The following is a 14225-nucleotide window of genomic DNA, read 5'->3' as shown; positions in this document are numbered from 1 at the left end:
TATTTGCATAGGCATATGCATATATGGTATGGGTGGGTATAGACATGTTTTTCTTTGGGAAATGGATGGTTATAGATGTGGTATAGATGGGTATAAATGGTTATATGGCTGGACATAGGTGGTTATAGGTATGGTATTGATTGGAATAGTTGAATGTATGTATAATATTGATGGGTGTAAATAGATATACATACAGTATGGAGGGGTGTAGGTGGATATGAATATGGTATGGATGGTTATAGGTGTCGTATAGTTGGGAAACAAATGGTTATAGGTATGATAATGTTGGGAAACAAATGGTTGTAGGTGTGGTATTGATAGGAATAGTTAATGGTGTGTATGATATTGATGAGTGTAGGTGGATATACATATGGTATAAATTGTTTTAGGTGTGGAATGGTTGGTAAATAGATTGTTATAGATGTGTTATTGTTGGGAAATGGATGGTTATTGTATGGCATTAATAGGAATAGATAAATGTACGTATGATATGGATGGGTGTATGTGCATATGCATATGGTATGGATGGTTATAGACATGGTGTGGTTGGGAAACGGATGGTTATAGGTGTGGTATGGATGGGTGTGAATGGTTATAAATACAGTAAGGCTGGACATAGGTGGTTATAGGTATGGTATTGTAGGTAAAATAAAGTATTGTAAGGTATTGTATAAATGGACAACTATGCAAATTATATAAATTATACAAATGGATAATTATACATATAGGATTGATTGTTAAAGGTATGGATATGAATAAGTATGGACTGGTAGGTAAGGGTATGTAAGGATATAAATATTCAGCTATTTATCAGTTATTGAACCGAGATCACTTTCAGTACTTGAAAAGACAAGTGTGTGGTCTCTATGCACTTTTTCTTACTGTTTATTTTCATGTTTAATATTATTTTTGCCAGTACCTGCATATAACACATGTTATTACACCCCTAAATAATAGCTACATCACTGCTCAGACCTCATATCTCACTACAATCTCCCTCAACAACATCTTCATGGACCTCTGACCCACAGGGATGGATTGTTTTGCACTGGCTTCGTGCCATGAGTATAAAATACTGTTAATTTGACCCCCTGGTGGTGGCAGGTGTCGCTGTGTGTGCTGCAGTATTGACTCAGATGTGAGTGTGTAGCAGTGTGTTATGGGTGATTCAGCTCTCAGGATCGTGGGGGTGAGTGTGGACAGATACCAGACACCTCGGGATTCTCCTGAGAGGATGTGTGCGTGTCCGTTTATTCATAGGGTGGGGAGGTCATGTGATGTTATCCCGCTGTAGGTTCTGACCCACACTTTCATTAGTGGTCTGTTTTGTCCGGTCGACCGAACAGAAAACAGGATCTTCAGAATAATAATTACTTAACCCCATAAACCCAATTCAGACCCCTGCAGAACCTTCTGTTCTCTACGAAAGATTCTGACAGTTATATTAGTTTTAACTGAAATGATACTATATATATATACAGTATATATATGGTTCATCACCATTTATAAGGCTTTCATTTACAAAATAGATTGGTTATATAAATTAAAGAAATTATACAGTATCCACTATGATTTATTCAGCATGTATTATGTATTTTGTCTGTATTAGGGAACTATTTAGGATCAATATGACCAGTTTTAGTTATTCAGTATCTACTATTTTAGTATCTTTTTGTGTTTGTTTGTGTTATGAATCATTTGATATCTATTGTTTTAATATCTACTATATTATTCCTTATTCAGTATTTACTATTAATTTTTCAGTATCATTATTCAGTATCTACTATGAATTAATAAGTATTATTATTTATTATGTACTATGAATTATTCCATATTGTTATTCAGTATCTACTATGAATTACTCAGTATCATTATTTAATATGTACTATAAATTTTTCAATATCATTTTTCAGTATCTATTATGCCTTATTCAGTATCATTATTCAGTATCATTATTTAATATGTATATGAATTATTAGGTATCTTTATTCAGTATCCACTATGAATTATTCAGTATCATTATTTAGTATCTACTATAAATTATTCAGTATAATTTTTTGATATAAACTATGAATTGTTTAGTATCATTATTCATATTTAATAAGTACTATTAGTGTATCATTCAGTGTCTACTGTAAATTAATTCGAAAAAAAAATATGCTTAAATTACTTAGAATCTACTATACAGAGTTCAGTATTTATTAAAAATATTCAGTATAAACTCACAATGATTTAGGTGGGGTATAAATTATTCAACATCTAGTGTGAGTTATTTAGTATCCACCATGAACTAGTTCAGATCTGCTGTGCTTTGTCTGCTTTATTTCAGTAGCTATCGTGTAATATTCAGCACCCAATATGAATTATTCAGCATCCACTATGAATGTTTCAGTATCTACTAAGTAATATTAGATAAACACTATGAATAACTTTGTGTATTATTTAGCTAATGTAAGTGAATTACTTTATATTAAATCCACTGAATTACATGATCCACCAAGAATTATAGTATCTGCTCTAAATTGTGTAGATCTGGTATGTATTTAGCATCCACATATAATTATTCAATAACATGAATATTATAATGTGTAATATTCAGTATCCACTATGATTAATTTAGTGTTTCTCAGTGGAACTTTTTAGAGAGAGTGTGGATGGGTTGGTAGGGGAAGGAACTGAAACAAAATATTTACACACGCTGGTGCACAGTGATGCCATTAAATGTCTGAAGCCATTTATTAGACATCAGATGTGATTAGATTTTTAATAGAAAGCTGTATGAAAACTCGGAGATGTCCTCTGAGGGTGCATTAGTGTTGATGGAGTTAAATCTGTTTTCTCTTCAGTAATGAAGCTCCTCCAGGCTCTCAGTGACCCTCTATGCCTTAATTACAGCTAACTCTAAACTATTGACCCCCCCCTCGCTCTCTTCTGAGCTGTAATAATGCCGCTCGGAGCTCAGAGTTAGCTCAGATGCTATCAGCTCTGTTTGAAGTCTGGCTGATGTAATCTCTCAGTGTGTATTAGAGCTGCGTTAGTGTGATCAGTCTGATGAAGGCTCTTTCCTCTAATAAAGCCTCAGCGGGGTCAGCCAGGACACGCCCCCTACTGCATGTGTGTGTTACCTTTTATAGCCTGTTCGCTGTGTATCTGTGTGAATGTAATGATAATATACTGTATATTAGAGGGATTATACGAATAGATTAAAATGATAAATTTATTGGGAAAAACTGTACTGTAATTAAAAGAAGACTCTGTAACCCTTTCTTTGAATGTCATCTCTATAAGTCTCTATAAACATAATCATAACACATTATAATGCATTCATAAGGAATTATAAACATGGCTATACACATGTATAAAAATGTATAATTCATTGTAGCCATGTTTATTATGCATTATGAACTGTGATTATAAATCATTAATAGCTGTGTTTATAACATGTTATACGTCAATACCAAAAGAACCTCAGTCCCAGCTTGCAGACTGTATCATGACTAAAAAAGCTTCCAGCTTATAAACACTATATCCTATATACACACAATAATCCTATAAATATATTTTTAACCACTCTTAAATTATTCTTGTCTTGAATATAATATTAATTATAGTCAATTATAATGTATTATAACAGGTATTTGTGCGCTCCAAGTAAAGTGACAGACATTCATTGTGGGACTAGATTATTAATGATAGATAAATAAACTATTTTAACATAGATATTATAAGCACAGCTTATAATGTGTTATGATCACAAGTCATAATGCTTAAAAAAACATGGCTATAATGGGTTATGCATTTTTATAAACATTTATAGCCATGTTTATAATGTCTTATGAATGCATTATAATATGTTATGAATGTGGTTATAGCGTCTAATAGAGATGACATTCATAGAAAGTGTTACCGAAGACTCTAGTACAGTGATCTCTAACTCATTTTATCTGGGGGCTGGGTGAGGCTGGGCTGCATCCATGCCAGGTGTTTTGTCGAGTTATGCTACCCATCGATACATGCTTCCTAAAGACACTGCGTATGCGCCAACCTACATTTTTTATTTTATTGTTTCTCATTCTGTTTTGCTATTATTTTTGTGCAACCTGGACTCACTGTCAATATACTGTAATAGTCAAACTGTAATGGCAACTAATAATAATAATAATAATAAAATATTATTATTATTATTATAGATTATAACAAACTCTTACTACCATAACTTTACCCTGATACGGTGATTTAATCTATCCAAAAATAGTACATGAACTTCTACTAAAAACATGCTCTAATATTGTGCTTCTTTTGTATTTTTACCTTTAAATATACACGGGTAGCACGGTTTGACAGGGTTGCACAACTCGACAGAACACCGGATCTCTCGGCTCTTCGTGTGGGTGCATTTGTGTCGTTTTTTAAATCAAATGAAGTAACAGATGTAGTAAATCATAAGTTTAAGATTTTAAATTTTTAGTCTACCTCACTGTTGTCTATAGTTTTATAAATCCATATTCCACCGTTTCCTGCCTTTTCATCAGTAGTTGTTCTGTGTGTGTGAGGCTCGTATGTGTGTGTGAAGTCGCAGCCTGCTGTTCCCTGATTGGCTGGACGCAGCGGGGCAGCTGGATTCATTTGAATAAGGTTGAGCTCTGCTGAACTTTCTCACCAGAGGGCGGGGCTACACTTAAAGTCACGCAACTCAGCCGGCATGCAGCTGCTCTCTCCATTGAAATTAATAGGATGCTTTGTGCTAGTTGACACATACTGTGACGAGCAGAGGATGCATCTTTCCTGTGGGCGGGCCACACTAACACTAAAATTTTATTTCAAGTAGCGGGCCACAAATCGTCCTGCTTTAGTACGTATTTGAGGCTCTAATCTGGATACATGATGAGATATTGCATACTGGCTTTAAGGAATACAGATGTTGCAGCTGGACTTGTAGATCCTGCTCTACACTCATAGGGTACTGAAGCTGCTGTCCCAGCTGCTCCCATAAATGCTGAATTGGAGATAAATCTGGAGACATGGAAGGACAAGGAAGTGTTGCAATCTGGTGGAAACAAATCTTTGCTGTGTGTGGGTGAGCATTATCCTGCTGAAAAATGGCAGCCATGAGAGGATAAGAGGATGTCCTGTACATATCACTGAGCTGTTTTTGTCCCTCGTATCACTACTAGCAGTGACTGATTATCGTATCCAATGCTCTTTAGATTATTATCCCACTAGCAGTTGGGGCAGTGTGTTGCCATAATGCCTCCATACTTGAACCTGACCATTGTTGGATCTGAAACAGAACCTGGATTCATCACTAAATGGTAGTAGAAGTTCTGACTGGTGACTTAGATTGCAGGCTAGTTGTTGAAATGACCATCCTCACCAACTTCGCTTAGTCCAGTGATGCTCCATGTCCCAAAGTCTGTCGTTTTCAACAAAAGGTTTTCAAGTGCATTAAAGAGGCGTGTCTAGTAGTCTGTGATCTTTCACCAGGAGGTACACTAGCTAGAAAAGTAGCTTTTTCACATTTTCTATAGAGTGGTGGGTGAAGCTGCTCTATAGGCTAAAGGCAAGACTCAATGTCTTATCAGATCACACCTGTAATCATTTAAGTATCTGGATGCAGAATTACCGCGATGCAATCTGGAGTACATTCCATCATTCCATGGCTTCAGTTGAGGGTGGTTTGTATGGTCTGTGGGAGATGGAGGTCTCGTGAAAGTGAGTGGTGGGAAAGATCCATAGGCTTTGTATTGAAGGGCTATTGCAATGAATGCACAGCCATGTTAAAGCGTCCACCGCTGCGGGCGGAGAGCGAGGCTCCATACGGGGACGTCTTTCTCCAGGATGAAAGGATGTGGTGGAGGACGACAAAAATGTGACTCGGGCTGGACGAGGGAAGGGGCAGGCTGTTTGTTGGACGTTAACGAGGGCATCCGAGTGACTGAGGCTCCCTGGGGACTGAATGGAGGAGAAATAATGAATATTCATGAGCTGGGCTGTTGTTGGCTTTGATGGTATAGTGGAGAGCACTTAGATTCTCTATAGGATCTGTGTGTGTGTGTGTGTGTGTGTGTGTGTGTTATAACAGCCCATCAACAGGCTCTACAGGCTGTCCTATTATTAACAACACTTTTTTAAAGTTTTGAAGTGACAGGAGATGTTCTAAACGAAGCTGAAAATATCTCAAACTAATACTTTATATACTCCCTGGCCACTTTATTAGAAACACCCTAAAGTATATTGTGCTTCCACTCTCTGGCCAGTTTACTGGAAACACATACCACTGTTACTTGTACTTACAACCATTGCCCATTTCATCAGCAACAGCTATTTACTACTTTACCATCTGCTTCCACTCACTGCATGGCCACTTTATTGGAAACACCCTACTACTGAAGCTTGTATGTCCACTCACTGTGTAACCCCTAATACTGTACCTTTTGTTTCCACTCATTGGCCACTTTATTAGAAACACCTATATAGGTGTTATAATAAAGGACCTTGTGATTTCTTTATAGGAAAAACCCCACCACCTTATACTTCCACTCACTGGACACTTTATTAGAAATGTCTAATACTGTACCTGTAAGGGTTCAACCTGCACCATCAGCTGCCAGCAGAAGGCGGCAGCAGCGAGGCACTCATCCCCTGGGTTCCAGGGGTAATTAGTGCCAATTAGCTTCACCTGCAGGTTCCTGTATTTAAGGCTGTGTTTCCTGCTTGCCTGTGTCACACCTTTTTTGAGAGGCGACCGGTAAGGTTGCACCAGCCAGCAAAGAAAAGCAAAGAAAAGCAAAGACAAGCCGAGAAAAGCAAAGAAAAGCAAAGAAAAGCTAAAGCTTGACTAAAGACAAATAAAAAGGAAGGCAAAGCAAAGCCAAGAAGAAAAGCAAGGCTTGTTAGATCCTAAAAGTTTCAGGGGCTGAATTGTTTAGCGCCCCTTTTATTTTGTATAAAAGAAAAAGAGAAGGAAACACTTATTTCAGTTGTCTGAGTTTCTGGGAAAAGCTTTTTTAGTTTGAGCCACACCACATGTGGTGTCTCCTTTGTTTGTTTTCCCGCCTTTTTTCCCTACTAGCACTCTTAAGGGTGCAATTTTCTGTTTTCAACAAATCCCCCTCTATCAGTTACATTTGATCATTTCCTTTACTAAAACAATAAACAGTTATTTTCAATTTAAACATATTTGTTTCTTTTGGCATACAGCCACTTCAATTTAAAGCCTGTTCTCACAGGTTTTTCCTCTGCGCTTGGGTCCGTTCCCTGAACGTCCCGTAACAGAAAGGTGTGACCAACTATGGACCCAGCAGAGGTGGAACAAATCAAATCAGCCCTGCAAAATCAGGGTGCCACCCTAGGGCGTCATGATCAACTGCTGCAGCAGATGGCTCAGCAGCTGTCGGCTATAGTAGAGGCCATGCACCCTAGCACTGGGCCACCTTCTACCCAGCCTAGCGTGGGATCTCCCACAGAGGCCCTACCCAGCAATGAACCCATCCCTGTACATGTGGATACCCAGCTGGCTAACCCTGAAAGATATGCCGGGGATCCAGAAGGTTGCAGAGGTTTTTTGCTGCAGTGCTCTTTAATCTTTGAGCAGCAGCCATCACGCTTCCCAACAGAGAGGTCTAAGGTAGCCTACCTTATCTCTCTGCTAACGGGGCGAGCGTTAGCTTGGGCTACTGCTCTGTGGGAGCAGAACTCCCCGGACTGTGCCACAGGTGTGGGATTTGCAGCAGCCCTACGGCAGACTTTTCACAATCCCGTGGGAGGCAAGGAGGCGGCCACCCGCCTGTTGGCCCTTTCCCAGGGTTCTCGGTCAGTGGCAGACTATGCCATAACATTCCGCACCCTGGCTGCAGAGAGTGGCTGGAATGATGAGGCACTCAGGGCTGTGTTCCAGCAAGGGCTCAATGACCGGTTGAAGGATGAGCTCGCTACCCGAGAGCTGCCCTCCTCATTAGAGGGTCTCTATGACACATGCATCCGTCTTGATACTCGCATGCGTCAGAGAGACCTGAATCGGAAAGGTGGTTCTCGACCATTTACCATCCGTCCTTCCTGGCGCCCAACACTGGAGCAGCCTGAGCCCATGCAGTTGGGAGGTGCCTGCCTCCCCGTTCATACGACAGCCTCTCACTCTGTAGAGTCCAGGCAATCCCGCAACAAGGCTCGCCCATCGGGAAACGCTCCGGCCCTTCCCGGTCAGGGGGACTGGTGAAGGGCCCAAGCTCATCCTCCGTAACCTCGGGGCTTCAAGTGAGGGTCGATCTGGCATGGGGCCCTCACCATCGAACCACCCTACTTGCTTTTGTGGATTCAGGGGCTGCAGGGTGTTTTCTTGATGAATCCTTGGCAACTGGCCTGGGTCTTCCCGTGGAACCCCTTGAACGGCCCCTTCCCATCATGGCCATAGATGGCCGATCGCTGGGTACTGGCCACATCACTCACCGTACTGGACCAATCACATTGCAGGTGGGCTCTCATAGTGAGAACATTGTGCTGTACATAACCCAGGCCCCCCACCTACAATTAGTCCTGGGGTTTCCCTGGCTGGAACAGCACAATCCCCGGATTGATTGGTCTACTCGGTCAGTGTATGGCTGGGGCCCACAGTGCAAAGGACACTGTCTGGGCAATGAGGGGCCTAATCAAAAGGTTTCTGTTACCCTGGGTACTGAGACCCTGGACCTCAAAGGGGTACCACGGGAATACTGGGACCTCAAGGAGGTATTTAGCAAGAACAAGGCCAATGTTTTGCCACCCCACAGAGAGTTTGATTGCACAATTAACCTCCACCCAGGTACCACACCTCCCCGGGGGCGGTTGTTTGCGCTGTCAAGTCCTGAACGTTCAGCCCTAGATGCCTATATTCGAGAGGCACTGGAGAATGGCTTCATCCGCCCATCGTCCTCCCCTGCAGGGGCAAGCTTCTTTTTTGTTGGCAAGAAAGATGGGGGACTTCGCCCCTGTATAGACTATCGGGGCCTCAACGCAATCACTATCAAAGACCGCCACCCCCTGCCTCTTATGTCTTCTGCATTTGAGGCACTGCAGCAGGCCACTGTTTTTACCAAACTAGACCTGCGCAGTGCCTACAATCTGATACGCATTAGGCAGGGGGATGAATGGAAGACAGCGTTTATCACACCCACAGGGCATTATGAGTACCGGGTGATGCCTTTTGGCCTCATGAACGCCCCCGCGGTCTTCCAGCGCTTTATTAATGAAGTGTTGAGGGAGGCCCTTGGTCACTTCGCATATGTATACCTCGACGACATATTAATTTATAGTCAGTCCCTTGAGGAGCATATAGGGCACGTCAGGCGGATCCTACAGCTGCTGCTGGAGAACCGTTTGTATGTAAAACTGGAGAAGTCAGATTTCCACGTGTCCTCTGTATCTTTCCTGGGCTTTGTGGTGTCCAGTGGCACCATTCGCATGGACGCAGCCAAGATAAAGGCTGTGGTGGACTGGCCCCGTCCTACCTCTCTCCGCTTGGTCCAACGGTTCCTGGGGTTTGCCAACTTTTTCCGGCGCTTTGTACGGGATTTCAGTTCTGTGGCAGCCCCGCTTACTGCCCTTACCCGGAAGACCCCAGGCCCATTCCGTTGGACCACTGAGGCTCAAGAGGCCTTTGAGGACATAAAGGCACGGCTGACTTCTCCCCCGGTCCTCCAGCTGCCCGATCCTGAGGAGCCGTTTGTTGTCGAGGTAGATGCCTCTGATGTCGGCGTGGGAGCAGTACTCTCCCAACGCCTGGGTCCTTCCAAGAAGCTCCACCCTTGTGCATTCTATTCACACCGGCTCACCCCAGCCGAACGCAATTATGATGTGGGCGATAAGGAGCTTCTTGCGGTCAAGCTTGCCCTTGAGGAATGGAGGCACTGGCTTGAGGGGGCCAAAAATCCCTTTGTGGTTTGGACTGATCACAAAAATCTGGCCTATATCCAGCAGGCAAAGCGGCTAAACCCCCGTCAAGCTCGGTGGGCTTTGTTTTTTAGCCGCTTTGATTTTCTGCTGTCTTATAGGCCAGGGAGCAAGAACCTCAAGCCAGATGCCCTGTCCAGACTTTGGGCACCTCCGGAGTCCAACCCTGCTCCGAAGAGCATCATTCCCACTCCTCGCATCGTGGCTCCCCTTAGATGGGAGTTAGAAGGTGTGATACATGATGCCCTCCAGCGTGAGCCAGATCCTGGTGGTGGGCCACCTGGTAGGACCTATATTCCCGGAGATGTCAGGAACCAGGTAATTTCCTGGGGGCATACCTCCCCATTTTCAGGGCATCCAGGGGTGACCAGGACATTGGAATTCCTGAGAAGGCGATTTTGGTGGCCGAGCATGGAAAAAGACGTTCGTGCCTTCATAGCATCATGTGATGTGTGTGCACGTAACAAAACTCCTAGGTCTCGGCCCCAAGGTCTTCTTCATCCCCTGCCTGTCCCTAAACGTCCATGGTCCCATGTCTCCCTGGATTTTGTCACTGGGCTGCCCCCCTCCAGAGGCAAAACCGTCATCCTGGTCCTCGTAGACCGCTTCTCCAAAGCTTGCAAGTTTGTGGCCCTACCCAAACTTCCATCAGCCAAGGAGACAGCGGAACTCCTTCTTCAGCATGTGGTCAGGGTACATGGGATGCCTAGCGATCTGGTGTCCGACCGAGGACCTCAGTTCACTAGTCGCTTTTGGAAGGCCTTCTGCCAGCTAATGGGAGCCTCAGTAAGCCTCTCTTCTGGCTTCCATCCGGAGTCTAATGGCCAGACTGAGAGGGTCAATCAGGACCTGGGTAAGACTCTACGGTGTCTGAGCTCCACCAACCCCTCTTCTTGGGCAGATCACCTACCTTGGGCAGAATATGCCCATAATACCCTATGGCACTCGTCCCTGGGCATGTCACCCTTTGAGTGCCAGTTTGGGTTCCCACCACCCATGTTTGCTGACCAGGAACGAGAGGTTGGGGTGCCTGCTGCAAAACACTTTGTCCGGCGGTGCCGAAGGGCATGGCAGAAGGCCCGTGCATCCCTTCTGACCACAACTGAAGCCAGAAAACGTGTGGCTGACCGCAGAAGGCGTGGTGCACCGACTTTCCGCCCGGGCCAACGCGTGTGGCTGTCAACCAAGGACCTCCCTCTTCGGGTGGAGTCCAAAAAGTTGGCGCCGAGATTTGTGGGACCGTTCAAGGTAGAGAGACGCATCAACCCAGTCACCTATCGATTGCATCTCCCGCCGTCAATGCGCATACATCCCACGTTCCATGTCTCTCGCCTTAGGCCATTTCTTTGTGGTGCGGGGACCCCTCCAGCTCAACCCCCTGCACCTCGTCTTATTGACGGCTTCCCGGCTTATACAGTCCGCCGCCTCCTGGACTGTCGTAGGGTGCAGGGCGGCACCCAGTACCTGGTTGACTGGGAAGGGTATGGGCCAGAGGAACGGTCTTGGGTTCCGGCACGTCACATCTTGGATCCGGCCCTAATTCGGGAGTTCCGCAGGGGTCGTGCAGCTGGCTTGGGGACTTCTGGGGCCGTCCCTAAGGGGGGGGTCCTGTAAGGGTTCAACCTGCACCATCAGCTGCCAGCAGAAGGCGGCAGCAGCGAGGCACTCATCCCCTGGGTTCCAGGGGTAATTAGTGCCAATTAGCTTCACCTGCAGGTTCCTGTATTTAAGGCTGTGTTTCCTGCTTGCCTGTGTCACACCTTTTTTGAGAGGCGACCGGTAAGGTTGCACCAGCCAGCAAAGAAAAGCAAAGAAAAGCAAAGACAAGCCGAGAAAAGCAAAGAAAAGCAAAGAAAAGCTAAAGCTTGACTAAAGACAAATAAAAAGGAAGGCAAAGCAAAGCCAAGAAGAAAAGCAAGGCTTGTTAGATCCTAAAAGTTTCAGGGGCTGAATTGTTTAGCGCCCCTTTTATTTTGTATAAAAGAAAAAGAGAAGGAAACACTTATTTCAGTTGTCTGAGTTTCTGGGAAAAGCTTTTTTAGTTTGAGCCACACCACATGTGGTGTCTCCTTTGTTTGTTTTCCCGCCTTTTTTCCCTACTAGCACTCTTAAGGGTGCAATTTTCTGTTTTCAACAAATCCCCCTCTATCAGTTACATTTGATCATTTCCTTTACTAAAACAATAAACAGTTATTTTCAATTTAAACATATTTGTTTCTTTTGGCATACAGCCACTTCAATTTAAAGCCTGTTCTCACAGGTTTTTCCTCTGCGCTTGGGTCCGTTCCCTGAACGTCCCGTAACAGTACCTTGTGGTTCAACTCACTGGCCACTTTACTGGAAACACCCACTACCTTAAACTTCCACTCACTGGACACTTTATCAGAAACCTCTAGTACTGTACCTTGTGGTAACATATTGGCCACTTTATCGGAAACATTGACTACCTTATACTTCCACTCACTGGACACTTTATCAGAAACCTCTAATACTGTACCTTGTGGTTTAATTCACTGGCCACTTTATTGGAAACACCCACTACCTTAAACTTCCACTCACTGGACATTTTATTAGAAATGCCTAATATTGTACCTTTTGTTTCCACTCACTGGCCACTTTATTAGAAACACCTAATAAAAGGTCTTGTAGTTTCTTTATTGGAAAAACCCACTGCCTTATACTTCCACTCACTGGACACTTTATTAGAAACCTCTAATACTGTACTTTTTGGTTAAGCTCCCTGGCCACTTTATTGGAAACACCCACTACCTTATACTTTCACTTACTGGTCTTTTTTTTAGAAACATACTGCACCTTGTGTTTCCACACACTGGCCACTTTTTTGGAAAAAAAAAATCTATAGTTTTAAAGTCTACACACTTTATTAAAAATTAGCCACTTTATCGGAAACACCTATTGATTTCCCCTGTGCTTCCAAGTATTGGACAAATTATTAGAAACATCCTACTACTATACCTTGTGCTTTCTCTCACTGGCCACTTTATTAGGAACACCTACCATGTTGCACTTCCATGTGTTTGCACTTGTTTGTTTTTGACCTTCATTAATTGTGTGTGTGTGTGTTCATATGTGTGTTACAGAGCTGCAGACGACGCAGGCGTTCGAGTTCTACACTCTGTCGGAGAAGGCGATGGACTACAGGATCCTTTTTATGGATGAGGATCAGGACCGGATGTACGTGGGCTGTAAAGATCATGTTCTCTCCATGGATATCAATAACATCACGCAGGGAACCCTGAAGGTCAGAACTCAGCTGTTTTAGGAACTTACCAAGGGTTTAATTACAGTAAATATTGTTACATTTATAATTAAATTTATTTATAATGTTATATTTACAGCTGTGGTCGGGTGTTTATGCACTGAATATGCATATGTTATAGCAATATTGGGCATTCAATATTGGGCCAAAATGAGAGACAGAACCTCCTTAACAGATTATTTAAAAAACTTTATTTTTAAGAAATATAGTTTTTGGAGAAATAAATACATTATAAAGTCCAAAGGCTCTTAACTTCCTGCTAGTAATAATCATGCAAATTTTAGTAGTGTGACAAAATACCCATTGTCAAAAAGTTGAGCACCCAGAGAAAATCAACAGACAGGAATGAAACTTGGTGGGTAGTCATGCCAGAAGTCAGGTCATCTTTATTGAAGAGTCCTGCTTTTGTCTTGGTGGAGAAGACCTACAAATCAATGTATAAAGACACTGTGATCAGAACCTCCATCAACGGTTTGCTCTTATGCCTCACATTTCCAGAAGGTCAGGAGTCATGGTGTGGGGTGTTATTTGGTTCGATGCCAGATCTTCACCTTTTGTCTTCATTACAAACACTTTAACAGCCCAATGTTATATAAATAAGGTCCTGAGGCCAGTGGTTCCACCTTCACTGAACACACACTCTGGTGCACTATGCCAGTAGGATAATGCTCGTCCACACACTGCTGAAGACACAGATGTTATACTATATCCAGCTGCATCACTAGGTCTATACCTGTTTAAAAATGTGTGAGATGCTATTGGATGCTCTATTAACCCTTAGAACCCTACGGACAGATTTTTCGTCCAAAATCGCACCTTGTGTTTTCAGCTTAATTACTCAGGAATCCCTTCACATTTAAGCATAATCCATATATGGTTAGAAAGGGCAGAACATACTCTTTCTAAAAATAGCGATGACATCCCAGTGCGGTAAAGCATCTACAAGAAACACACTGATAAAACAACTAAAAAAGTGAGATCTCCTTCCCCAACCAATATTATTTACCTTTAGTGCTTTAAA

General features: G+C 43.1%; 1 protein-coding gene across 1 annotated transcript in view; it reads left to right on the top strand.

Annotated features, from left to right (window-relative positions):
• Positions 1-14225, top strand: part of sema3c (sema domain, immunoglobulin domain (Ig), short basic domain, secreted, (semaphorin) 3C) — a 99606-nt gene that overhangs the window by 45127 nt on the left and 40254 nt on the right. The window contains exon 3 of the mRNA XM_022671463.2: positions 13026-13186. Within this exon, the coding sequence (XP_022527184.2) occupies positions 13026-13186 (161 nt within the window). The remainder of the gene's footprint in view (positions 1-13025; positions 13187-14225) is intronic.

Source organism: Astyanax mexicanus, chromosome 2 (assembly GCF_023375975.1).
Source record: "Astyanax mexicanus isolate ESR-SI-001 chromosome 2, AstMex3_surface, whole genome shotgun sequence".
NCBI lineage: Eukaryota > Metazoa > Chordata > Actinopteri > Characiformes > Acestrorhamphidae > Astyanax > Astyanax mexicanus.
This window is presented reverse-complemented; position numbering and strand designations above follow the sequence as displayed.